The sequence below is a fragment of the Syzygium oleosum genome, unplaced genomic scaffold (assembly GCF_021117445.2).
Source record: "Syzygium oleosum isolate NSW1041296 unplaced genomic scaffold, Sole_v2.1 Sole_v2.49, whole genome shotgun sequence".
Taxonomy (NCBI): domain Eukaryota; kingdom Viridiplantae; phylum Streptophyta; class Magnoliopsida; order Myrtales; family Myrtaceae; genus Syzygium; species Syzygium oleosum.
In genome coordinates, this window is record NW_026607533.1 from 737,051 (window position 1) to 761,456 (window position 24,406).

A 24,406-nucleotide genomic window follows, 5' to 3' on the forward strand; every position below is an offset into this window, starting at 1 on the left:
TGCAACACTAGGAACATAGGTACTGCGAAAACCGGGAAATGATAAAGAGAATACAATTTTTTTTTGGAGAGGGATATGCATCTTGCTAAAAGCTGGATTCTTGTATGCTACATCACTATTAATCAAAAAAAAAAGAATCATCATTGTGATTCGGATCCATGATCCTCAAACAGAACGATATGTGATCTTTAGATCAAAGTGACTCTGAGACGTGATCCACCCGAATCATTAATTGTACATGCACTTAATAAGTGGAAAGTATCAGTAACTCCTAAGTAGACATATATAGTAGGTCCATCTAATTTGTCAAACCCAATTCAATTACAACTCTTCAGGGTCTAGACCTTCTTTCATCAAACTCAGAAAAATTTCAAAGCCTAAGCAAGAACTGTCAGGGATAGAAGAGGGCACTTCTAGATCAATCTGGTTGAACAGTTTGGTGGAATTGATGGTGTCACAGTAATATTTCTTGACAGATCAGTAGAAAGAAATTAATGATGGATTTTACAGAAGGAAGAAAATCAAACCTAACAAAGAAAAAGGGGAAGAAAGAAAGGAAAAAAAGAGGGAAAAGAGAGAGCATGAACGTGAGTGTATGATGGTTTAGGTCGCCTTCAGTGGGGGCTGCACAAGACACGGTGACTCAAAGGCCGAAAGTGAGATGATGTTGACGATGATGGCCGGGCTGATATGACCTCCATTATTCTTTGGCTTTTCCAATGAAGATTGGATCACAGAGGAAGAATACCATAAGAGAAATTATATCATTTAAGACTTTTCGAGAAAAATACCAAAAACAGAATTCAATTTCTATTTAGATATCGGCCACATGTCTCCTTACTTTTCAAATTATATGTTTCGAACGTCACCCGCCACCCCTCCTGCCGCCGGTCACCATCTCCGTCATCTCTAAGTGCCCTTATCTATCGATGCCGTCAACACCAGCCCCCTTTGCGTCGGCTCCCCTCCCTCTCTCTTTCGCTTAGTATAACTTTCTCTCTCTTGACTCTTCAGCCGTGCGCTCGTGACTCTATAATTGATATTTAGGTAAAAAGTACAAATATGCATTTTGAAAAGCACAAACATGTAATTAGTATTTAGATGAAAGGTGAAAAATATTTTGGCATTTTCCCAAAACTTTTTTCTTAGTGTTAATTATGACACCAACATGCTTAATTTTCTTGGAGCCAGTGAACGAGGAGTGTCAAATCCCAAGATTCTTCCAATCTTTCTCTTCTCTTTTTTCTATTGTTTTTACCACCTTATTCACCGATTCACTCTGCTATAAATAGCTTGTTCCACTAGATCATCTTCATCTCACTCTCGTACTCCAACACTCCACTCTCTCATTTCTCCTTCCTCTCTCGACCTTCAATTTTGACCCACGTAGCTTGAGCTTCTGTTTATTTTCTAAGCAGCTTTTGAAAAAAGTAATTCCTTCGGATCTCCAATGGCCACCGTCGAGGTAACTCTAATAACTACTCATTAAAGTTCTTGGAGTAGAAACCTTGGTTCAACACGTTTAGCTCTAGTCGAAGAGATGATTTCCGAAAACTGTTTTGCCAAGTAGGACAGTTACAATCAATCCGTGATCGTCATTCTTCGCCGAAAGACACCCGAAAATGAAGAAACGTGTTATTATTAGATTATGTTTTCGAATGAAAGGATCGACCTACGATATGATTTCTTACGGTTTTGTTTATTTTGCTGATCCGTATACATGAAATGATTTTTGTGGATGAAACAGGTTGTATCAGCACAAGCTGCGCTCGTGGAGGACAAGTCTGAAGAGCCAATCGAAACTCCTGTCCATCAAGAGGAAGTTGTGGTGGTCGCAAGAAAAGAAGACCCCAAGAAAGAAGAAGATCGAGAAGAGCCAGCCGAGACCGAGACCGAGACCAAGACCGTAACCGAGAGTCCCGAGACCAAACAAGAAGACGGCGTCCCCGAAACAACTGAAGGAGAACAGACTGAATCGAAAGAAGAAAAAGAAGTCGAGGCACCAAAGGAGACTTCCAAGGTGGCACCCGAGCCGGCCGAGAGCAAGGAGGAAGCAAAAGAAGCCGACACGAAATCAGCGGAACCTGAGGCGGTCGTGGACAAGGAGACAGAGACCAAGGAGACAGCGGTGGCCGAACCAGACCCAGACTCCGCCGTGGAGGCTCCGAAAGAGGAGGATGTCAAAGGAGGAGGAGTGGAGGAGGGAGAGAAGGAAGAGAAGGGAGCTGCTGCTGCTGCTGCAGAAGCTGATGAGAAGAAGACTACTGATGAGTGATGTGTCTGTGGAAGAGTGAGTGAGGGAGTGAGAGCAAGTCTTGTCTGTGCATGAGTGTTTGGTGTGCTAGGGGGGTTTGTTTCAGTGACCTTGGTCTAGGGATCTAATAAAGCAATCTACTGGTTTTCTGATGTTCTGGTATTGTAAAAATTACTATGTAGTATCTGTCTTTGTGGATTGGCCCTGTCACTTGGCAGATCTCAAGAGGATGAGTTCCATGATTCCTTGGTCTTTGGGATTTTGCTTCTTGGCCTCCATAAAAATAAATACTACTTCTATAGGGTCTACTTGCTCTTCCTTTTGTTCATGGTTATATATGTTGCAGCATGCTTATTTGCTTATTGCTTGGTTAACCTTATTGAATTCGCTTCTGATCGCTTTCCCGAACTAAAGTTCGATGTAGGTCGCCATTTCCTTTTACCGAAACTTTTCGAAAACCCATTTCAGAATGCACCGGTACTACATAACTCCCGATGCATATACACTATTTTGAAACTACTAGCTCGTTCCAATGACTATGAATATTTGTAAAATTAATAAAGATAGTATTTGAGAGTTGTTGACAAATTTGTCTTGAGTAAAAAAAAAATCATCTATTTATAAGATAGATTTTTCGGTTAAAAATATATTTTTGTCTTTTTTTTATTTTTCACATTGGGCCTGTCCTTTGCGAATGGAGAGCCCATTTGTGTAGATAAATCGCAGCCGTCGGATTATTCCCCAATCAAGATCGACGGACGAGGATTCATGAGCAGATTATCCGAACTGTCGGCCCCCTGCTCTTTAACTACCACCAACCGTCCGGTCAGTCGGCCAGAAATGGCGACGGCGCCGCTGAAGTCGCCGGCGAGTGTCGCCGGAAGGGACGGAGTGTACGTGGCGGCGGTGCCGCTCAGAGCAACGAAAGGACCAGCTCAGCTGCTGGCTTCGGCCGCCTATTCGCTCAAGCTCTGGGAGTTCCAGCATTTCATGGTCATCGTCAGAACCTCCTCGCCACCATCCGATTCTCAGGTTCTTGATTGATTGTGTTTGCGTGGATTCTGCGTTATGGGTTCCCATTTCGAATTGTTGATAAAGGGGCAAGTTTGTTGATAGGTGTAAGTTCTGGAAGTTAATTGTATTGTTGGGTCTTCTTTTGTTGATGTAATGCCTCTGAATTCTTTTGTTTGAATTCGATTCAAGTGTTGCCCACATTCTGTTAGCACTAAGACCTGATCTGATGACTTTCCTTGGTTTCTTGTTTATGTTTTAGGCATGTGTGTTTGATTTTCAACCTGAAGACCCTGAAAATGTGTACGTGGCGCTTGCAGCCTTGTCAGGTAGATCAATTCCAGGTTGGTTTATGAATTCTCCAACTACTACAGTCCTCCTCATGCAATCATTTGGAAATATTTAGCTTGATTCTAAGTTAGAGTCAGTTTGGTCCTAACAGAGGGAGTTGCTGATGATGCGAAATCCCGGGGATAAAAGTCCGGTCAGACTTGGAGATTGAAATTCATATTCATGTCAACTGTGTCCAGTCTGTGTTTGCGTATTGATTGTACATTCTTCTTCTAGGAACTGTTCTCAAAAGAAAGTTGACAAAGCTACCGAAAGAAAGGTGCTGGTTTGTGGGATCATGTGGAGAGCATGCTCTGGATGTTGCATGTAAATTCAGCAACCTCTGGGAGACCGACTTGAAAATTGGGCATCACGATTGCCGCGATTATGCCAATGGTAATCAATCTGATAGGACAAAATTCAGCTACTTCATATGTTTGTGCTTGTATGTACCTGCAGATGATGCTTGGGTCTATTTGATCGGATGAGGAACTCTCACTTAACTTTTGGATGCTATCATGATCCTTTTCTGATCTTATAAAACTTTTGTGCACAGGGCTGGTTGAGCACCTTACTGGCGAAAAGGATGTGCTAAAGCGCTTGAGAAGAAGCTTTGTTGATCTGGACTAGGGCATCAAGTTACTGGTTACATTGTTTTAGCTCTGTAAGTTCATCTATGTGCTTGGTACCAAGGAGAACAAAGTTGAACGAAAACTACCATTGAAAGTGGTAGGCTTATTAGTATAGTAGATTTGAAAGTTCAATTTTATTTCTTATTCCTAAATTTAATCAATTACTTCCCCGCTGTATTTATCAATACGAAAATTAATCTTTCAGATTGCTTTTATGTTGATATCTTGGAAGATAAGGCAATACACTTTAGGCTGTCATTATCGCTAGTTTCTGCTTCACATTATTTGACAGATTGAGTTCACAACCAGGGGTGGATGCCATGGTGGAAATTAATTACCAGATAAGCATTTAATTTTTGGAGCGTAAAATATAGTAAAAGAAGTATTTTGGACAATGGACATCAATAGGAATAAAAGGAATCCATTGGATACAGCTACTTTCTATTCCAATTAGTGAGCCCATTGTCAACCGTTGGATTTTACACGACCAATGAGGATTCATCTGCAGATTATCCAAACTTGCCTCTTCTTCGCTTCTTTTAACTTCCACCAGCTGTCTGATTAATTTGAGAAAATGGCGTTGGCGTCACTACAATTGACCATGAACATTAGTGGAAGAGACAAAGTATATGTAGCAGCGCTGCCATTTAGAGCAACGACAGAACCATTTCAGTCAGTGACATCAGCTCTTCACGCACTCCATCTCTGGGATTTGCAACATTTCGTAGTCATCATCAAAACCTCTTCACCACCATCCAATTCTAAGGCATGGTTTGTCTTTATCAATTTTCAAATTTCAGATACTTACTTGATGGATATGGGTTTGGATATTAATTTGTTGGGTCATCCTATGGTGATGTTTACCCATAATTTTTGTTGGAATTTAATGATATTTTGCCTAGAACAAGTGGATTTTTTACAGCATGTTTGCATTGATTTTCTAGTATTATTTACAAATGTCTTAGGCATCTCTTTTTCATTTTCAACCTGAAGACCCCCAAAATTTGTTTGCTCTGGCACTTGCGGCCTTGCCAGGTGGATCGATCCCAGGTTAGTCTATGAATTCTTCGACTCTTCTGATCCACAAATGCTGAATTATAGTCAGTTTAGTCTGAGATGCTGATTTTGCAAATTTTTTGGTTATGAATATCGTCAGGCTTGAAGTTCATTTTGTCTTTGTTCAGTCATGTTGCCTAATGAATCTACACCTTTTTTCTCAAGGAACTCTTCTTAGAAGAAAGTTGACAAGGCTACCCAAACAAAGATGCTGGTTTGTGGGATATAGTGAAGAGGATTCCCTGGACATTGTACTCAAAATTAACGATACATGGGAAACTGACTGGAGGATGGGTATTCACGATTGCCGCAATTATGCCAACAGTAATTATCGTTCCGAGACCACCCAATTCAATTGTGGTTGATATATAGTGTTTTTAAACCTGTGACCAACACCGATGTGTGTCTGCTTGATCAGATATACTCTATATTATAACACATATGGTCTCGACTCTAAACTGACTTTTATATATTGCTGTGATCCTTATTTGATCTCCTTGCACTGCTTAGAGCTGGTCGAGCGCCTTACTGGTGAAAAGTATGTGTTAGAGCGCTTGAGAAGATGCACTGGTTGGCTGATTTAAGGCATCAAATTTCTGGCACTACTCCTGTAAGTCACCTCAATGTCGTCGATTACTCTTCCACAGTTACAGGCCGCCCCATTAAGATTCATAGCACTCAATTACTTTTGGTTTGTTTTTATATGTTTGTTTTCTGGTATGCCAACCCAGATTTCGTAATGTCATTATTGCTGGTGTGATGTTCTGCTAGTTCAAGTGCTCAAGATGTTGACATGCTCTACAATTTAGACAGTGACCATCATAGCCAAGAGTGTTGACGGAAATTGCTGATGAGACAACCCTTTATCATTGCAATGTGAACTCCAATCCCATACAATCGTAAAAAAGGACAGACTGGGCAATATGTGAAACTCGAATGTTTCGGTCCCCTTAAGCTTTTATTGAAGATACCTTTGTGAACCGGTATAATATCTTTTTGGAGGAAATTGATTCATTAGGAATTACGAGCAATACTGTGAAGAAATGGCATGTTTTTGTCATTGGTCCTTACATGACAGGGCAACGGTTCACGAAGATTGAGGATTGGCTTACATTCCGATCTCTAAGCCTTCTCTCTAAACCCAAAATGCGCATCCCAACCAAGCTCAAAACCTTCAACATCGCGGAACCTCTCTTTTGTGATCCGTGTATCCTCTGTGCCTATGTCGAAGTCCATCGCTCCATTGTAAAACTCATTGGGGTGTGGTCAGGTGACTTGTAGGCGATTAAGCTCATATTAGTTGCATCTCACCTTACAGCTTTCTGCATTTTCATCCCCATGAGCACTCAGAGAGAGAGAGAGAGAGAGAGATCATCCATGTCTCTTAGCACAGTATCACTGTCACATGATGGTAACACCGACTCGATCCTTACTCTTGGGTGATCAATGGTGATTTATGTGCTTCTCTTCATGGTCTTACATCATTTCACAACAACAAAAGCAGGACCATAAGGTCCTTGAGATCTCTTTCGCACTAGGGTCAACGGAAACCCCTCTCTTTTAGTCATTTCGCTTTTGAGAAATCCATATCCCATCTTATGTCCTTACTCTAGAGGAAACAAAAATGGAGACAAAAAGACCAGGGGGATGTCCAAGATGTGTGATCCACTGATTTATAGGAGCCATGTTTGATTGATTCAATCTGGCCTGTCTTGCTTTCTATAAAAAAGACCTCAGATGTTTCGTTTGAGAATTTTCAAACGAATCCGAACCAAACCGCGAGGATAACATTCACACCAGAACAAAGTTCAGTTTGTTTTGGCTTCAATCCACCTTTTTCAATCAATAACTTTCTTTTTTTGAACTGTGGAATCTAAAAACAAAAATGAAAGGCGATGTAATTCTGGGTTGGACCTTTCATCAATCGTGTGCGAAAGAAGCCATCGAAAGACCGATTATGTTGCACAGATTCTTGTGTGAAACAAGTTTGTGGCTGCTAATGAGTTTTACTTGGTCATGCTACAATTCATCTCTTGTATTTGCCATGACTAGAAGAAAAGATCCACATACTTTGTTTCATTCATGGGACCAGCTGTTGATTTTTTGTGCCAACTTTACTTGCATAAGAAAACAAAAGCTTGGAAACATAACCCTGATCTTCCTTTCGAACGCCAATATTTTTCTTTGCTTCTATATGAGCGGTCATGATGCAGAGTTTTGATTATCTGCACACTGAATGAATGTGGGAGATAACCCTGATAAAAAAGAAACCCTTTTCATGTTCCAATGATTCACCTTTTGACCCTTATGTTAGTCCCTTCTTTTGACATTGAAATGTTCAACTCTGCATATATGCCATTGCTATACGGCGGAAATATCCAATGGACATGCGCCCTTATCTTTCTGCAACTTGAGCCATAAAGACAAATCATGAAATATTTTTTTAATCCATGGTCATAAACATCTAGTTTATGCCTCTCTCTCTCTCTGTATCTTTTTATGGGGTAGGTATTCTTGCATTGAGGTGAGGAAATACTGGAATTTTTGGCATTTGCATCGAGCAACTCCACCTGGGGTAGGTTCTAAAAGAATCCCTATACTGCCAAACATTTTCAACCGCTCAACCTAACAATGTTGAAGACTATGCGGCCATGACTTAGCTCTGACTTGATATAAACAAAGATGATCATGATCATGAACATGAAAAGGGTGTATCGAGCACATAAACAGTACGCGAAGCTCGCACATACGGACACGACGGCACGGCGTCATGAATGACTTAATTATTAAGCCAAGATCAAGATGGGGAAGAACCCCCACCACGAGGGAAAGCACAATTCTGCTGAATTGCCCTTCCTCTTTATCTTTTATGTTCTGGTTGAAATGCTTGTGGAAGAAATTGGAAAGTTTAAGGGATTACTTAGATAATTCCTCCTGGTGGGGCCAAGGCCAACCCAAAAGTTTTTATTTTTGTCCAACTGGCCTATGAGTCACACCCCATACAGATTGGAAAGAGCTCGCACCCATTTGAAAAACAAATCCAATCTGACGTGAGCACATGATCTGAATGGGTTGATGCCAATCACAAGCCTTAAACAAAAGAACTCTGGATTCACAAAAGCAGACTCACAGAGAGAGAGAGAGAGAGAGAGAGAGAGAGAACATGGACCCTAATTATATCTCAAATAATAAATATATGAACTTGAACTTACAATACAATGAAGCATCTTCTTCCTCCTTTCTTTTTCTTTTGGGTTTTTTAAAGAAATTGTCATGTGTCTGAGTGGGAATCTATCCAGCTGAGGCTTCCCACATGAACAAATGAATGGAACCATTTGGGCATGCCCTGCAACGAAATGTCCCTAAACTTACCCTTCTTGGGGTCATAAGCCGCCAATGCCCGGCTCTTATACTCCAACAATATCTCACCATTGTCCAATCCGCACACAACCCTAGAGACCCTCCCATTCATGCTCTTCCACATCTTGAACGGCATGAAGTTCACGTTTTGCTTGAGAGCCTTCGGCATGTATGACCCGATGATGTACTCTCTCGTCCATGACTCCTTCACATTGTATGTCTTCATGACCCAAATCTCCAGCCTCCCGTAATTGCAGTAGACTATGGCTGAGAGGCAGCCCCTCAGGGCCATCAGCTGGTAGTTGGACCGGCCGATGGGCCCGCCCTCGGGCCTCAGCACCTCCCGGAACTGCTCGTCCGCCAGGTCGAAGGACACGAGCTGCCGCGCCGTCCGGTACCTCCGAGGCCCCGCGACCCAGTGCAGCCTCCCGTTGACCACCGTCTCCGATGGCCTCTTGTCGATCTGGTACGGCGCCCGCCCCAGGCTCCGCCAGGCCGGGCTCCTCCCGAGCGTCAGGACCTGAACCTCCGACTGCACGTGCGGGACCCGCCGCGCCCGGCGGGACCCCGCCCCCGCCCTAGATGGGTTCGGGTAGTATGCTATCTTGATCACCTTGTACTCCCTGGTTTCCGGGTGGAAACCGAACCCGAAGACCACGGTCTGGTCCGCGTACTGCCGCGATGGTGGCAGTTCCCTGCAGTCCCCGGTGAAGGGGTTGTACACGAACAGCGTCTCCCTGTAGAGCGAATCGGCGAGGCACAGCAAGCCGTTGCAGGAACCCACCACGTCGAATTCGGGCATCGAATTCAAGAAAGGCGGATTGAATTTCCCGACAGAACTCTTCTTGGATCCGCTGTGCCCACAATCCTGGTCCTGAGCGGACAACTCCACGAAGCTGAGCTGGTTCCTGAGAGGGAAGTCGCTGTGGAACACCAGGAACGGATCCCTCGCCGCCGTGCGGGCGAGCTGCGCGTCGGGAAGAAGCGGGTCTCGGCCTAGAGCCCGCCAGGACCGGCAGACGAGCCGGAACCGCACGAGCGACGTGATGGGCAGCCGCGACAGGATGTCGAGGACGATCTCCCTCGGCAGGCCCTCCATGCCGTTCTTGGCCTCGGCCTCGGCTCGCCGGTCATCGCCGCCCAGCTCGCATCTCAGCTTCTTACACGGCGGCTCATGGACGAACTCCATGGACCATCACCAGGGAAGACAGAGAGAGAGGAGGAAAGCACCAAACGTTTTTCAACACCAACAACAACCGAGCACAAGAAGAAAGCAAGCGAGGGACACCAATGAGAGCCTGCGAACGAGGACACGATGACTTGCGGATAAACCCTATGAGTGACTATAGACAAAGTTGTGGGTGAGCGCATAAAAACATTAAAAGGAGACGGAAACCACAAGGAAGAAAATGCTCGTAAGATCGTGGGATCCACCCGTTGAATTATGCTCCTTAGCTAGGGAGGAGGAGGAGGAAGAAAAAAATTAAAGCTGGAGATTGAATTTATGATCATGGAAAAAAGAAAAAAAACAGAAAAGGGCGGTCCGAGCGATCTGAGCCGTCCGATCGAGCCGTGCGCTGCCGCCGTAATCGCGATTTAATCGAATAATTAAATCCAATTCGATGACTATTGGTCAGTGATACACACTAGTGATGAGGACCCTCCACCCCCAATTTCTACATTATTCCAAAGAAGAAAGTTAAAGAATTACCAAAAAAAAAAAAATAATCGTGTTTTGTCTAAACCTTCATTCACATAATGGGTTAATACCACGAAAAATTCTAAATTGGTACACTTATGACAATTTTATCTCGAAATAATTTTTCGATCACCAAAAACCCCAAACTGGTACACTTGTGACAAATTTACCCCGAACTAATTTTTTGACCACCAAAAACTCCAAACTGGTGCACATGTGACAATTTTACCCCAAATTAAATTTTTTACCACTAAAAATCGAAAACTAGTACATTTGTGACAAATTTACCCTCCATTAGTGCTTGTTAAATTGGATTACCATCACGAAAAATCACAAATTGGTAAACTTGTTACCAACAAAGGGGTAAAACTCCAAACTGGTGCATCCGTTAATTATCACGTGTCATCAAACTTAACAATTTGACAGTAAGATTTAACGGAAACTAATGGAGGGTAAATTTGTCACAGGTGTACCTGTTTGGGGTTTTTGGTGGTCAAAAGATTAGTTCGGAGTAAAATTATCACAGGTGTACCAGTTTGGAGTTTTTGGTGGTTAAAAAATTAGTTCAGGATAAAATTGTCACAGGTGTACCAGTTTGAAATTTTTAGTGGTCAAAAAAATAATTTGGAGTAAATTTATCACATGTATATCAATTTGGGGTTTTTCATAGTATTAATCCTTTAATAATTTATAATAGTTTATCTCCTTGTATCTTTCTCACGGGACGGCGATGTCATTCATGTGCATTTATTGTATACTTGACTTGATGAAGTTTCTTGAAAATGCATGATGAAGCAAGATTTCTCTCTGGCACCCTCAATTATTTCAAGAATCCGATATTCAATGCCATACCAAATACAAAAATATGTGAAAATCTAGCGCCAGAGATCACGGAATCGCGTTGCCGAGAGTTTCAGAAAAGGAAAAAAAAAAAAAAAGAAGAGAAAATTCACAGCCCAGAATACAAAACTCCCAAAATTAAAAAAAAAAAAAAGGATATGGACTGACATCCATCACAACCCTATGAAAGTAGAGAAAATAAAAATGCAAATTTTTTAATTGTGAAATATCTAAAGCAGCCTAAGAAATTTGGGCTATCTTTTCGATAATGTGCAAAGGTAGAGAGGGGCATAAGATGGGTACTTTAAAAGACAATTGGCCACCAAAAAGTCAAGATTTAAAAAAGTCATATTCACATGGAGCCTTTGGGCAGGAAAAAGAACAACTTTCAGCGACCACTATGTCTTATTTAAATGCCCTCTACTCGATTGTCAGCCCTAGCTTAAAGGCTTAAAGTTTAAATAAAATAAAATAAAATAAAACAATAATGTATAAATAAATGAAAAGTATGCAAAGAAAAAAGTGGGTGAAAGGGGAGGGAAATTACGTAATAAAGGGGAACTCCCTCCCCACTAACTTTACACATCTTATCTTATCACAATGTTCAAACTTTTCCCCACCTAAAGATGGGTGTTAATCGAGAAGGAGGCATGTCGTGATGAAAAAAGATGGGAGTTTATGATTGTGGCATGATTGGCAGAGTATGTACAATTAATCAGAAAGATGTAGGATGATTACTACAATGATATTTGGCTCTTGTCCGGATATAAGTTACTGGATTTCTTCCGCTTTATATGGCCATATGATTTTGGTGTCGTGAAGAAGAAATTGTATGTTTAGGAATGCGTTTGTTCCGTGGAAAATAAGTGATTTGAAAAATATTTTTCTAAAACTGATTGCTTCTATCGCTTATAAAAATAAACAAATGAAAAATGTTTTTATCGTCTATAAAAATGTTTAAATGTAAATTGTTATCGATAATGAAAATATCTTTCATTGACTAATCATTTCAAACGATACAAGCGATTATTTTTTAGAAGTTATTTTTCAAATCTTTTATTTTTCACGAAACAAACGGAGCCTAGATCGGTTTCTATGATTTATTCAGAATTACATGCATTAAATTCATTTTTTTTTAAAGAAATTCGTGGTTGAGACTTGACAAAGACATAAACATTTAATATCTTCTGTTTTATCTATCTACCAAGAGGTCTGACCAAATGGAAAACTCAGCTTTATTGAAAAGCTAGAATTGCGTTTCAGTACTTATGACTCATGCACAAAGCTAAAACCAAACCTTTTAAGATTCCAATTTGAGCAACTGGGCGATCTGATTTAAGGGTTATCAATTCCCAGTTCGGTCCAATTTCATCCAAGAACTGGGAATCGGACCAAGAAGACTGGTTCCCGATTTCTGGAACCAGGAACTGGACCATCGGTCAAATCCAGTCCCATGAAACTTGTCACTTATTGTTTATAACTTTATCTTTTCCATTACATTCTACATCACTTTGATCAATTTCCATTGAAACAAAAGGAACACCAACTTCTTCTAATTCTCCACTTCTTCCTAAACAACTCTATGCTCGGATGCCAGCAATTTTGTTGGAAGATAGATCACTAGCAACAAGACAAGGCTTCTGAAACTTGCTTATTGGAGCCAGATGTCTCTCCCTAGTTTTCATACTATCCCCTGTTCCTATGATATTTTCTTTGTCGTGACCCGGTTCAAGTGATGAACAAGTATCGCCATTTGCCTAGACTCCATTTACTTGTGGGAGAACAGCAATGGATGGAACATGTGTTACTTTATTCTCAATATATATAGCCGGTCCGGTCCGGTCCGGTCGGTCCGGTTCCCCCTTGGAATCAAAAATCGGACCACCCAGACGTCAGTTCCACTTTTAGGAGCCGAGAACTCGACCGGCACTCCCGGAAACCGAACCAAACTGGCCAGTCCAATCTAGTCCGGGCAGTTCCTGGTTCAGTCGGTCTGTCTTGTTCACCCCTATTTTGATTGAGTTGGTATTTTAATTTTTCAATTGACCTTTCATATCATAGATCTGTAATTTCACATTTACTAGAATGCTTCTTTTTTTTTTATTTTCATCGATAGTAGGGAGTATTTGACTTTTCGAGCAACCAACTAATTCTTAGTTAGTGCGAGAGTGTCCATTCCAAGTTCATGGGAGAACTTTGAGCACACAAGTCCGTGCTCTTGAAAATGATTCTTGAACAATGCGAGAACGCGACGATTTTGAACTTATTTTTGCGCAATGAACATGAAATGAAATTAGAAATTTTTCTTGTTAGATTGGGTAATTAACGAGTTATTATCTTGATTGCCAATTTTTTGGGGGCCAAAATGAGAAGTCTAGCTATCGATTGTGGTATTACAATGTCAATCGTAGCTTCATGTCATGTTTGTATGTTTCTTTTAGGCCCACGTTCGAACACCGCCATGGGCTGCGAGTTTAACTGCGGATGGAATGTGTGTTTTGGGTTCTTGGAGTTGAAATTTTAATCCTTCAACTTATGTTCCTTTTGCAATTAGGTCCTCGATCTTTTTTTCCAGCGCAACTGAGTGCCCTAACTTGTTCGATATTTTCGATCAAGTCCTTTGACCATTAGCCTACTTATTTATGATGGTGTGGCTATTGATTCAGCAATTGTTAGTAGTAAGAAAATAAAGAAAATGGACAGAGAGAAAAGAGAAAGATATAAATAGTGAGAGAGAGAGAAAGCCGCTGCCATCATCACCCTCCGCCGCTGCTGCTACCGCCGGTGCTGCTACCACCAAAACCGGCGACCCGTCTCCTTGCGACCGCCACCACCGACCCCTTAAAAGAAGCTCGGGCCAAATGAACTGATGTGGCTAAGGTTAACTAGGCCCACTGTCTACAAAGGGGCCACCACCAAGTAGTGGGCCTTGATCATATGCTTCCAGATCCTGCACATTTCTCATTACACGGATCTCAGGAATGTCCTAAAAACAGAGACTCTATTCGTAACATGTAAGCGTTGACTTCCAAATCTTGTGCAAATGTGGCTTCTGGTCAACCACCACTTCCTGATAATATCAAATAAAAGCATGCCTATTTTATTCAAATCATGCACTCTGATGGTTCCACCAATAATGACATAGCAACATAGTTCTACTTGAATGTGTATCATGTCTTGCCTATGTATAACTTTTAAATTAGGCAACAATTTCTCGACGCACGTTTTATACATGATATTCGCGAAATAACACATAACACATAGTAAAATTGTTTTGTCCTCTCTTTTATCTTCTTCTTAGTCTGATATTTGTGTATCTTTCTTCTTTCTTTTTTCTTTTTGGTAAGCATATCTTTATTTGTAATTTTTTTAGAAAAGAAATGTAGCTTTCAAGAATGACCAACATGCAATACATTTTGTCTGGCTTGATAAAAGCATAATGCAGAGCCCCGATTCTCTCACACATGGATGGACCACTCATTTTCCCAAGTGCACTGAGCCATCAATCAAAGCAAGATATTCCTTTTCTTGGTGTGTGATATATATATTCACATCTGAAAAATGTACATATCCTTAATTTGTTCCTTATCATGTCTGGAAAAAAGAAAAAAAAGCAAATCAAATCAAGTTCATCTACGGCTATAATTCTCAATCAGATTGGAATTGAGCCAACTCGTTTGTATAAGATCTCCTCCTGAAACTTTTTGTCTCGTTTCTCGCAGATTTTCTGGTCCGTCGGTTCACATTCAAATGAACTGGAAAGATACCACCAGTTTACCAAAAGAAAAACAGGAAAATAAAATTCTTCCTTTTGATGTACTAAGTTTAGAGATTTTTCAAATAATTCAAGAAAATCTCCATCAAAAGCAATGTATGTGCTTAATTATACATCTTTTTTGTCGTCATTTTTGGCGTTTTATAGACCCCACAAACTTGATTGTGCATTAAGTTTCCTTTACAATAAAGGGTTTCTATTTCTTTTATAGTGTGACAAACAGAAGCACTAGCAACACCCCCACCAACTCTCCCATTATCAAAACCCCCCCAATACACACACCAAGGCCCTTGATTCTCTCATTTGATCTCATGCTCTCACATCCTCCACCTGAGATTGGAACTTGAAGTCCCCTCCTCTCTATCCCCGCCGGCAGGCATGCGGCGGATGTTTGGCGCGATGGTGAGGAGGAAGAGCTCGAAAGTCGCCGATGAAGCCATGCTGGGCGGCGGGAACCGAGCCGACCTGCCGATCTTCGCGCGGGACCCGGACGGGCGGTCGGCGCGCGGTTGGGGCGGGCTCCCAGTGTTGCTCTACGGCATCTTCCGCGCCACGGTCGCGGTCATCTCTTGCTTCTCTCCTCCCCATGTGAATGGGGCTGATGGGGTGTGGGTGTCTAGTCATGAATTCGGTCATCAAGTATCGGAAATGAATCATCTCATAGTGAGTGACAGCATGCGGTATGCAATCTTGATGTAGTGCCTAAGTTTGAGTGGGTCGATGTATAGAGAGCCTTTAAGGAAAGATGTGTTGTTGTTTAGTTACCTTCTTTCCTTTACCAAAAGAAAAGAAGAAAAATTTCCTTTTTCTATACACTGAGCTAGATTCACTTGTGCATAATCAATTAGAGAGTAGTGGTTGTTCCGAAATATATCTATGATGTCTATGCTGGATTTCTTTTAAACACTCGTTGTTGATTACAAAGAGAAGCTTCAAGGGAATGTCCTAAATTATGTACTTGGGTTAAAAAGAAAAGCTATGTGGAAGATCGTGATTGCCTCATCTTCTTATGGCTTTTAACAAAAGATGTTTTGTTACATTGCCCAACAAAAGAAAAAGAAGATCAAATTCACATATAGCCCCAAACAAAGAAGAGGAACAGTTGTGCTGTCTAAACTCATAATAGAGCCTAGGCAAAAAGACGCATTATTTGTGTAGCACCATCCAAAAGGATTAGAAAGAGGAAGGGCGGCGGGCGTAGGGTTTGTTCGATCTATCGCACCGAAAGGACCCGAAAAAGGGGTAGATCAGGTGGTCAATTGTCGAGAGGAGGTAGAGGCCATCGTCCTTCGTATCTGTTGTCTGATCGGGAAGTGACTGAGGATGAAGTATCTCGCTCCCCTGCTTCACCAAGGAAGACTTTCACGGCTGCTGCTCCATCTGCTGTAAAATGGGTGCGTGTTCAACACCTCCTAGAGTAAGTAAATCCATCATTTCCTAAATTTACGTTTTCGATTGATGTAGAGCATCTCACTAAAACCACAACCTGATACGGGTAATTTTATTGGGCTAACCTCTTGAAAGGAGGCGCTTTCAATGCAAGTCCTTTTTGTTGTTAATTATAGCAGTACTGAACAACATCCAACGGCTCTGATCCTTTTGGTTTACACTAAATAAAGTGCCTTAAGTAGCCCACGAGGAATCCATTTTTTCTCTCCGTCTAAGCTCTCGAAGATATATCAACCGTGGGCATCCGATCATGTTCGGATTCGTGAGGGAACCTTCACCTGATCGGACAGTAATGTATAAATATATTATATATGTACATGATGAACAATGTGAACCAACCTTTAATTGGTCAATATTGAATGGAAACCTACTCGACATGATCACAACGATTGGCAACTAACAAATTATGCCACCATCTAACAAGCCACCGTTGCCACCGAGTCGCAGCCACCTCGACCACCTTCAGGCATCATCTTTCTCTCTTTGACCTTGGGCCTAAAACCACGGACTTAGTCGACGACCACCAAAGGACTCGGATCTGAGGTTGCCAGTGGCCGTCGCCTGTGGCCGAAGTTTGGTGGTGGACTGAAGGGCTGTGGAGAGCGACGGTCGTCGACCGATGGATGGCGGCGAGCAACGGTGACCGTGTTCGACGAGGCGGCAGGGCCACGATGGCCGGCCATGGTGGAGGGCATTTGATTGATGTGGGAGGGTCGAACTGTATATATCATACGGCGTGGCCAGATTCACATGTTTCCAATAGAAACAACCTATCAATGATTGTCACCTATCCGGGCAGCCGCCACCGCATTAGCCCATGGGAAAAGTGGTGCCTTTACGCATTGATTCAAAGCATGTTCGCCCTTTAAATGGCACAATCTTTTTCATGGCTGTGGAGGCATATGTGGGGATGTGAAGCTAATTAGAATTTGGACTCTGAACCTACTTTAATTCACGCCCTTCCAATTATTTAATGGAGGATATAAGCGCATTATCCCAAGATTTGCACCCCAAAATCAAGAACAACAAGACTATTTCATCAATTACTTCTAGGCCTACCGCACTAGTCTGCCTTTAGCATAACGGGATTCGCTTTCTCTTCTTTTAGCAGAGTAAAATGGAAACGATTGATGACCCAAAATTACAAGAAAAGCGGGCTTCATTACGATGCCTCCTGATGATCACATCGATTATGAGTGGCGCCATCGCACTATGCGGTCGATGTTTCATGATTTTACGATGACGAACCGATCAAGCATACGAGATTCTTCGACCCTTTCGATGTACGGTAATGTGAAATTTAGGCTTCACGACATGTATATAGCGAAACTTAGGTCTGGAGTAGGTGAAAATTTATGGAGGCTGATCTTGTCTTTTCGCAAACTAAATATAAATTAATAGCTAAGTAAGGCGTACGAGTGAAGATTTTCTTGAAACGGAGTCCGATGTGGTATTAGAATACCGTGCAATCAGATCCTCAATATCATCGTGGAACATAGCGATCAGATTTAAAATAATTTAGATAACTTCCTAGTATTAATATGTTTATACCGTATGGGGTACACAAAAATGCTCAAAAAACAAAAAAGTTTCGGTCAGGAATCGTCGTCTTCAAAGCTCGGCCTTTTCACATCCTTTATAAAGAAACGTACGCGTTGATTCATATTCCCTGCGAAGAGCGAAGTTTTTAGCTTACAACCTTGGCACAAGCCGGAGGATTTTGCGTGCCGGAGATCAAAGGCTGGACGTTCGAACACTCCGACGTGGCGGGGCCCTCGGGGCCATTGTACACGAGGTCGATGTCCGCGATCTCGACGTTTTCACATGGCACACGCTTGCTGCAGGCGATCTTCACTGCGACCTGGGACGCCGAGGTTCCCCTGATTCTCTTGAAGCTGACTTTGCTGATCTTAACTAGGGAAGGAACCTGAACAAATCGAATAACATACCGATTAGGGCCGATATGTATAAGTTTTATTCGATTGTGCGATGCGTTTTTGTTTCCTAACTGACTTGAGAAATGTGAGCAAAACTAGCGTTGAAGTTCGTTCCAGATTAAATTGATTTCGTTTAGCAGACGGGTCGACATGCATTTCGTTTCTAATTATTACTTTGGTCTGTGAATGAACGCATTCATGTAATGGGCATGACCTATGCTAATTCTCATGTTCATGTGTTTACCTTTGCTTGGCATTGGTTCCATGGGCAGTATCCCTGGTCTATGAGCACAGGGTTGGCGACATTGTTCATCTGGATGTCCTCGAAATGCATGTCGGAGGCCGTGCCGACCGGCGATGCGGGCCATGTCTTAATCCTCACGCCATTGGTCCCGCCGCTGATGGTGCAATTCTTGACGAAGATGCCCACCACGGGCTCTTCGTTCGGGTACTTCCCAAGGCTGCCGACGCTGATGCCGTGGCCCGGACCGCAGTTCACCCCCTGGACAAAGATCTGCTGGCTCCCGTCACCAATGGAGACGCAATCGTCCCCGGTCTTGATGGTGGTGTCAATAATATAGACCCCGACCGACCGTCCGATGTGGATCCCGTCCGTGTTGAGGCTGTCGCCCGGCGCGGACACGGTGAAATGTTGGAACGTCACGTTCTTGCAGCCCAAGACGTTTACGTGGAACTGCTTGCTATCGAGCGTCGTTACGTCGTGGATTAGGGCATTGCTGACGAAGTTGAACCTCAAATTCTGTCGAAATTCAACGGATGTTAGCAATTTCCCACGATGTTCAAAACTCGGTTAATCACATTGTCTAAGTTCGGATATACCCCTGCCGTATCCGCTAGAATAACGACCGAGCGATTCGAAATCTATATGGAAACGAATAATGTCGATGGGCACTTACGATGGGGAGGGTACGGCAATTTGTATCTTTGTTACAGTTGTTCTGCTCCCAGGCAGTTCTGCCCTGGCCGTCGAAGGTCCCGCCGCCCGACACGGTGAGGCCGTCGACGTGTTGGAACGCGACCCAACCGTCGGTCTTGAAGTGGCTCGGGTCCGCCGGGGCCCGCAGTGTGCCCTGGAGCTGGAATTCGACAGGGGCCTTGCAAGGGCCTTCTAGGACCACCTCCGACAATGCGAACGTTCCTCCCGGGATCAGCACTTTAGCAGGAGTAGCGGATGCACACGCCGCTTTCCATGCACTTAGCAATGCCTTGAAAAAGATTGTAAAAACAGAACCCTTATCAGCAGGAGAGGTTTAGGAAAAGAAAAACCATAAAGCCATTAATTTAAGAGTATCTTGCACCTGGCTTATGTCTGATGTGCCGTCACCCTTTGCACCATAATTCCCGATGGGAAAGACCTGGGCGTTGATAGTAGAAGAAAAAGACAACAACAAAAGCAGTGCACCAACGTATGACTTCATTGCCATCTTTTTCCTTCTACCACGACGATTCTAGCCTCTCTCTCCTTGGTGCCTGCTGAGTCGTCAACCAAGAAGAAAGATGATGCTGTTTGGTTGATCTTTCCCCTTGGTGTTGGGGCCATTTATACAGCAGCTGTGGCAAAGCTTGGAACGCCATTAACAGCTTTTAGCCCATTTTAAGGTAAATCTATCCGGAATTGAGCGGGTGGGAGGAAGTCCCTCGTTTTCCCTCCTGGTTCCGACTCCCCATCTGCTATCATTAGCTTTTCCACCGGTTTTCTGCTAATTATCCATGTCCGTGTCCCGTGTTCTAGACATTCTCTATCCTGCCTAAGCATAAACCAGGGTTATAATTGCGGACAATCGATCCATCTTCCTATCGTTGCGGTCCGGTTTTGTCCTGTGCTGGATTTCCAAAGTCAAACTACAAAAATGCTTCACTTACTATCAAAGCAGGTCTCGTCCTCAAGCTCAATCCATCATTTTGCTTCTCTTGGTTCTTTGAAGGCTTCGAGTATCGACCGTATTGACACTCTCCGATAAGGCATCCTAATTCCGGGTTTACCTACTATTGTATTTGAAGCAATGACTCTCTCGTCGGAGAGGGTCTTTGACGGCATTTACTAGGTAATCAGATAGGGAAATACCATCATCACTTGATATACAATTCTCTCATTTTCAATTTTATTTTGAAATGAAAATAATATCGGAAACCCATTTTGTCTATGTTGACACTTAAATTTTGGCAATCCAATTAACCATTTATTGCATAAGAAAAATAGGGATCGATCCAGAACCATAAACAAAAATAGTTAAGTTGCATATATAATTAGGAGCATATAGATAAGTTCATTAATTGGACCGGTGGTGGATGGTTCTGAACTTAGGCCACAAGTGAAGCAAAATTTCGGTCAAGCCCATTGAGTATTATGCATGGCCGGAAATCACAAGGAGGAGGGGGGTGTTATTGAGCTTAATTAAGTAAAATTAGTGCATAAGAGTTTAATTAATAAAAAGTTATTAGAGCCCATTATTTCTATAAAGGCCGAAATTAACCTCGTAAAGAGAGGACTAAACCTAGGTTTTCACTATATAAGCATATTAGGTCTTAATTAATGCGAGGTTAGCAATTCATAACTAAAGAACATTAGAGAGTGACACACAAGAAAGAGAGAAAGAGAGAGAGAGCTTGGTCACGACTTCGGCCACCACCTTCGCTGCAACCCCGGCCACACCCTCAGTCGTGACCCCGCTTCTCGGCCACACCCTCGGCCACCTACTTGGCCACGTTCTCGGCTGCACTCCAGGCAATTTGCTCGGCAGTGCTCTCGACCACGAATCTAGCCACATCCTCGGCCGCAATCCTATTTCTCGGCCATCACCTAGGCTGGGGTCCCGATTTCTCTAGTCGAGTCCCTTGCTCCGATGACCCTACACCGTGACCGAAGCTGCTGTTGCTTCCTTGCTCTGCCGATGCCCAGCCATTGAGAATTTGAGAGTGCCTGATCCCGTCCAGGAGGCGGCCTCGCCGAGTTCACTGGCCGCTGCACCTCCGTCATCGCGAGCTCACTGCTCATCGCCAGCCGCAGCTTCACCCCTCGTTCGCTGCCCTCACCGCGGCTGCAACCTCCCTGCATAGGCATCACCATTGTCTCTATTTTGCAAATCTTCCCAAGCATTGAGAAATCATTTACTTTTGTAATTTGTTAGATATTTTCATTGATCAATCAAAATTACATTAATTAATCCCTTAAATATACATAATTAGTTACCGGCTTTTGACATTTGACCTTTTTGTTATCGAGACTCCCTTTACTTATTTTGTGGTTATTCTATTTTCTTTAATTATCTTATTTAATGCGCAATTGAGAACTCATGAAACATGAGCGCCTACTATAGTTGTGTAATCTGTAAATTGGCCATGGCAAACAAACTGCAACTACCCATCAACATTTAAAACCATTTCTTAAATTCCCTATTAATTTGGACCTCAGCAAAAAAAAGATTACAATTACTTCCAAATTCATTTATTCCCAATGTGTCTACTTTAAGAGCCCATTTATTCAATTGAAGTAATCTTTTGTCATTCAGCTATGAACTTGTTACTTCAAGTAAATTTTTTCATCGATCAATAAACACAGAGAGCCGCAAAGCGACCCAATTAGAACTACTTGAAAATTTTTCCCTTTTTAATCCTGTTTTTAGGAATTTGAAACTTATCGAGTACTGGTCGAAACAGGCGTAATCATCCACCAAGAACATGTTCATGTTCTAAATAATGTTTTGTGCAAGAAAATTTCAAAGTAGTAGGAAATTGAACATCTTATTGATTTCTCAAGAAATCTCTTCACGATTTCTTGGTGGTACTAAGCACCTTCTTCTTTTTTTTACAATTTTTATTTGCAGCTAGAGTTCACCAGTCACTCATCACGCCCATGAGCGTGAAGGGGGTGCCTATTATCAATCAAACTTCTCTAAAACATTCCGGTGATCATTTGCGTCTAATCTCGCAATGAACATGAAGATCGATCAGCCTTGCGACCCCGCACAAATGGGCAGGGACAATTTCCCGGTGATCGTAGGCTTCACGTTCGCGCAGTGCGACGTGGCCGTCCCGTTCTTCCCATAATACTTCAAGTTAATATCAGCAAGCTCCACCTTTTGGCAAGGCACTCCTCTGCTACACACAAGCTTCACAGCAAGTGCCGTTGCAGACGTTCCTCGGATGTTCCTAAAGCTCACATTTGAGATCTTGACCTTTGAAGGGAGCTGAAAATAGGAAAAGAAAATTCAGGTGATTAAACATAATTCCTAGATCTTTCGATGTGGGATCGCTTGTAATAGCAAATTGAGCTCATGAAAGGGTGGATAATATCAGAATACCTTTTGTTGGCAATTGTTATATGGACAGTAGTTTTGATCGATGAGGATAGGAGTGGACACGTTCTTCACCGTGATGTCCTCGAAGCGCATGTTGGTGGCAACGCCGCTCGGGGAGTTCGGCCACGTCTTGACGCGGATCCCGTTCATTGTGTTGGTGAGGGTGCAGTTCCGCACGGTCACACCAACCACGGGCTGCTCGTCATGGTACTTGCCAAGGCTCCCAACGCTGATCCCGTGGCCCGGCCCGCACGTCACTCCCTCAACGTGCACCTGCTGGCTCCCGTCACCGAGCGAGATGCAGTCGTCACCGGTCCTGATGTCGGCGCCGGTGATGTTGACCCCTGTGGAGCGGCCTACGTGGATCCCATCGGTGTTGAGGCTGTCCTCTGGCGCATCGATCGTGACGTGCTGGAGCGTCACGTTCTTGCAGTTCAGGAGCTCCACATGGAACAACTTGCTGTTGAGGGAGGTGATGTCTTGGACGTGCGAGTTGGTGACCGAGGTGAATTGCAAATTCTAGCAAAAATCGAAGGCAATGTCACATTCAATTCAAATAGAGTCATTCCAACGATAGACGTGATCGAACGAGAGAGAATTACGGTGGGGAGGGTGTTGCATTTGCCGGTCTGAGCGCAGTTGTTCTCTTTCCAGGCCACCGCGCCTTGGCCATCGAACGATCCGCCCCCGGAGAGGGTCAAGCCGTCGACGTTCTGGAACAAGACCCAAGCGCCTTGCGACTTGAGCTTGCTCAGGTCCGACGGTGCTTTGATGGTGCCTTCCACCTTTAGGTTGACGTCGGCCTTGCATGGCCCTTGGAACTTCAGCGGGCCCGCCATGTAACTCCCTTTGGATATCACCACCGAGCTAGGGCTTGGGGACGTGCATGCCGTTTGCCATGCGCTCATAATAATCTACAAGAAAATCCCGCGCAAGAATTGAAAGCAACACAAAAAACAAAAAGAACTTATTTAGGGCTTCAAGAAAAGGAGAATTGCAGCTCTTGCATAAGTTGTATGAAACAAAAATTCATGTTTTCATACGGGTGTAGACGATTCGGAGGGTGTTTTTAGAAACACGTCTCAAATGTCTTTCACCAAAAAGAAAAAAAAAAGAATTTAAAGCAGATGATTGATGAAGTTCGTATGTACCTGACTATCGTCGGATCTCCCGTCGGCTTTCGCTCCGAATTTTTTCACATCGATTTCGGCTGGACCTCTCGTGGAAAAACCTCTAGTTCTCATGGCAGCTGCTACTGAGAACAGATAAAGGAAAATTGTAGCTATTGCCATCATCTTGGAACCCATGTTTGAGAATATACTCCCTCCTCTTCTCTCTAGTTTTTTTCTTTTCTGTTGTTTTTGTGATTTTTTTGTTTTTATTTTTTGTGATTTTTTTGGTGCTTTTGCACATCCAACAGCTAAATTGATTATATGAATCAAGAACAACAGTGGGGGGGTTCATTTATAGTGTGATAGAAGGCGACGAGCACCGCAAAACATTTAACCTAATTTTAGGTGATTGTGGCTTTTGTCCATGAGTTTGGTGAGCGGTGTGGAGGGGTAATTTGGCATCCTTTGGAGCAAAATCACCCTCCATAATTGGGCCGATGGACATCAAACCAGGCACATGAATGGATCTTCACATTTCCAAGGATGAAATTCATTATTTTTGGGCTGTCTATAATTGAAAATTCAAAGGGATGATGCCGGTTTGATTTGTGGATAATAGAATTGCTTGTGCG

The 24,406-nt window shown here is 43.0% G+C and overlaps 6 protein-coding genes across 10 annotated transcripts; 3 read left to right on the forward strand and 3 right to left on the reverse strand.

Moving 5' to 3' along the window:
• Nucleotides 1-1,305: 1,305 nt before the first annotated feature.
• On the forward strand, nucleotides 1,306-2,638 carry LOC130136744 (uncharacterized). Its single transcript, XM_056307013.1, has 2 exons — nucleotides 1,306-1,465; nucleotides 1,748-2,638. The coding sequence occupies exons 1-2, from the start codon at nucleotides 1,451-1,453 to the stop codon at nucleotides 2,273-2,275; spliced, it is 543 nt and encodes a 180-aa protein (XP_056162988.1). The 5' UTR covers nucleotides 1,306-1,450; the 3' UTR covers nucleotides 2,276-2,638.
• Nucleotides 2,639-2,935: 297 nt separating this feature from the next.
• LOC130134454 (uncharacterized) lies at nucleotides 2,936-5,277 on the forward strand. Of its 3 annotated transcripts, XM_056307011.1 has the most exons (5): nucleotides 2,947-3,286; nucleotides 3,528-3,609; nucleotides 3,833-3,991; nucleotides 4,152-4,259; nucleotides 5,221-5,277. In XM_056307011.1, exons 1-4 carry the CDS (start codon nucleotides 3,023-3,025, stop codon nucleotides 4,223-4,225), a joined length of 579 nt encoding a protein of 192 aa, XP_056162986.1. In that variant the 5' UTR covers nucleotides 2,947-3,022; the 3' UTR covers nucleotides 4,226-4,259; nucleotides 5,221-5,277. The 3 variants fall into 3 exon arrangements, with proteins under 3 accessions (XP_056162987.1, XP_056162986.1, XP_056162985.1); XM_056307012.1 differs by lacking the exon at nucleotides 5,221-5,277 and having other exon boundaries at nucleotides 2,936-3,286; nucleotides 3,528-3,594; nucleotides 4,152-4,448; XM_056307010.1 differs by lacking the exon at nucleotides 5,221-5,277 and having other exon boundaries at nucleotides 2,949-3,286; nucleotides 4,152-4,448.
• On the forward strand, nucleotides 4,588-6,263 carry LOC115689527 (uncharacterized). 3 transcript variants are annotated; one of them, XM_056307015.1, is made up of 5 exons: nucleotides 4,588-4,993; nucleotides 5,193-5,277; nucleotides 5,449-5,607; nucleotides 5,794-5,893; nucleotides 6,015-6,263. In XM_056307015.1, the coding sequence occupies exons 1-4, from the start codon at nucleotides 4,802-4,804 to the stop codon at nucleotides 5,865-5,867; spliced, it is 510 nt and encodes a 169-aa protein (XP_056162990.1). In that variant the 5' UTR covers nucleotides 4,588-4,801; the 3' UTR covers nucleotides 5,868-5,893; nucleotides 6,015-6,263. The 3 variants fall into 3 exon arrangements, with proteins under 3 accessions (XP_056162990.1, XP_056162991.1, XP_056162989.1); XM_056307016.1 differs by having other exon boundaries at nucleotides 6,055-6,263; XM_056307014.1 differs by having other exon boundaries at nucleotides 5,794-6,263.
• Nucleotides 6,264-8,514: 2,251 nt separating this feature from the next.
• LOC130136743 (F-box protein At3g07870) lies at nucleotides 8,515-9,966 on the reverse strand. Its single transcript, XM_056307009.1, has one exon. The coding sequence runs from the start codon at nucleotides 9,830-9,832 to the stop codon at nucleotides 8,555-8,557; it is 1,278 nt and encodes a 425-aa protein (XP_056162984.1). The 5' UTR covers nucleotides 9,833-9,966; the 3' UTR covers nucleotides 8,515-8,554.
• An 8,127-nt stretch (nucleotides 9,967-18,093) lies between these two features.
• LOC115689525 (exopolygalacturonase-like) lies at nucleotides 18,094-19,891 on the reverse strand. Its single transcript, XM_030615587.2, has 4 exons — nucleotides 19,663-19,891; nucleotides 19,261-19,569; nucleotides 18,588-19,103; nucleotides 18,094-18,333 (listed from the first exon to the last, which is right to left on the reverse strand). The coding sequence occupies exons 1-4, from the start codon at nucleotides 19,786-19,788 to the stop codon at nucleotides 18,094-18,096; spliced, it is 1,191 nt and encodes a 396-aa protein (XP_030471447.1). The 5' UTR covers nucleotides 19,789-19,891.
• A 2,276-nt stretch (nucleotides 19,892-22,167) lies between these two features.
• On the reverse strand, nucleotides 22,168-24,041 carry LOC115689548 (exopolygalacturonase-like). Its single transcript, XM_030615623.2, has 4 exons — nucleotides 23,814-24,041; nucleotides 23,265-23,576; nucleotides 22,666-23,181; nucleotides 22,168-22,551 (listed from the first exon to the last, which is right to left on the reverse strand). The coding sequence occupies exons 1-4, from the start codon at nucleotides 23,967-23,969 to the stop codon at nucleotides 22,312-22,314; spliced, it is 1,224 nt and encodes a 407-aa protein (XP_030471483.1). The 5' UTR covers nucleotides 23,970-24,041; the 3' UTR covers nucleotides 22,168-22,311.
• Between the last annotated feature and the right edge of the window lie 365 nt (nucleotides 24,042-24,406).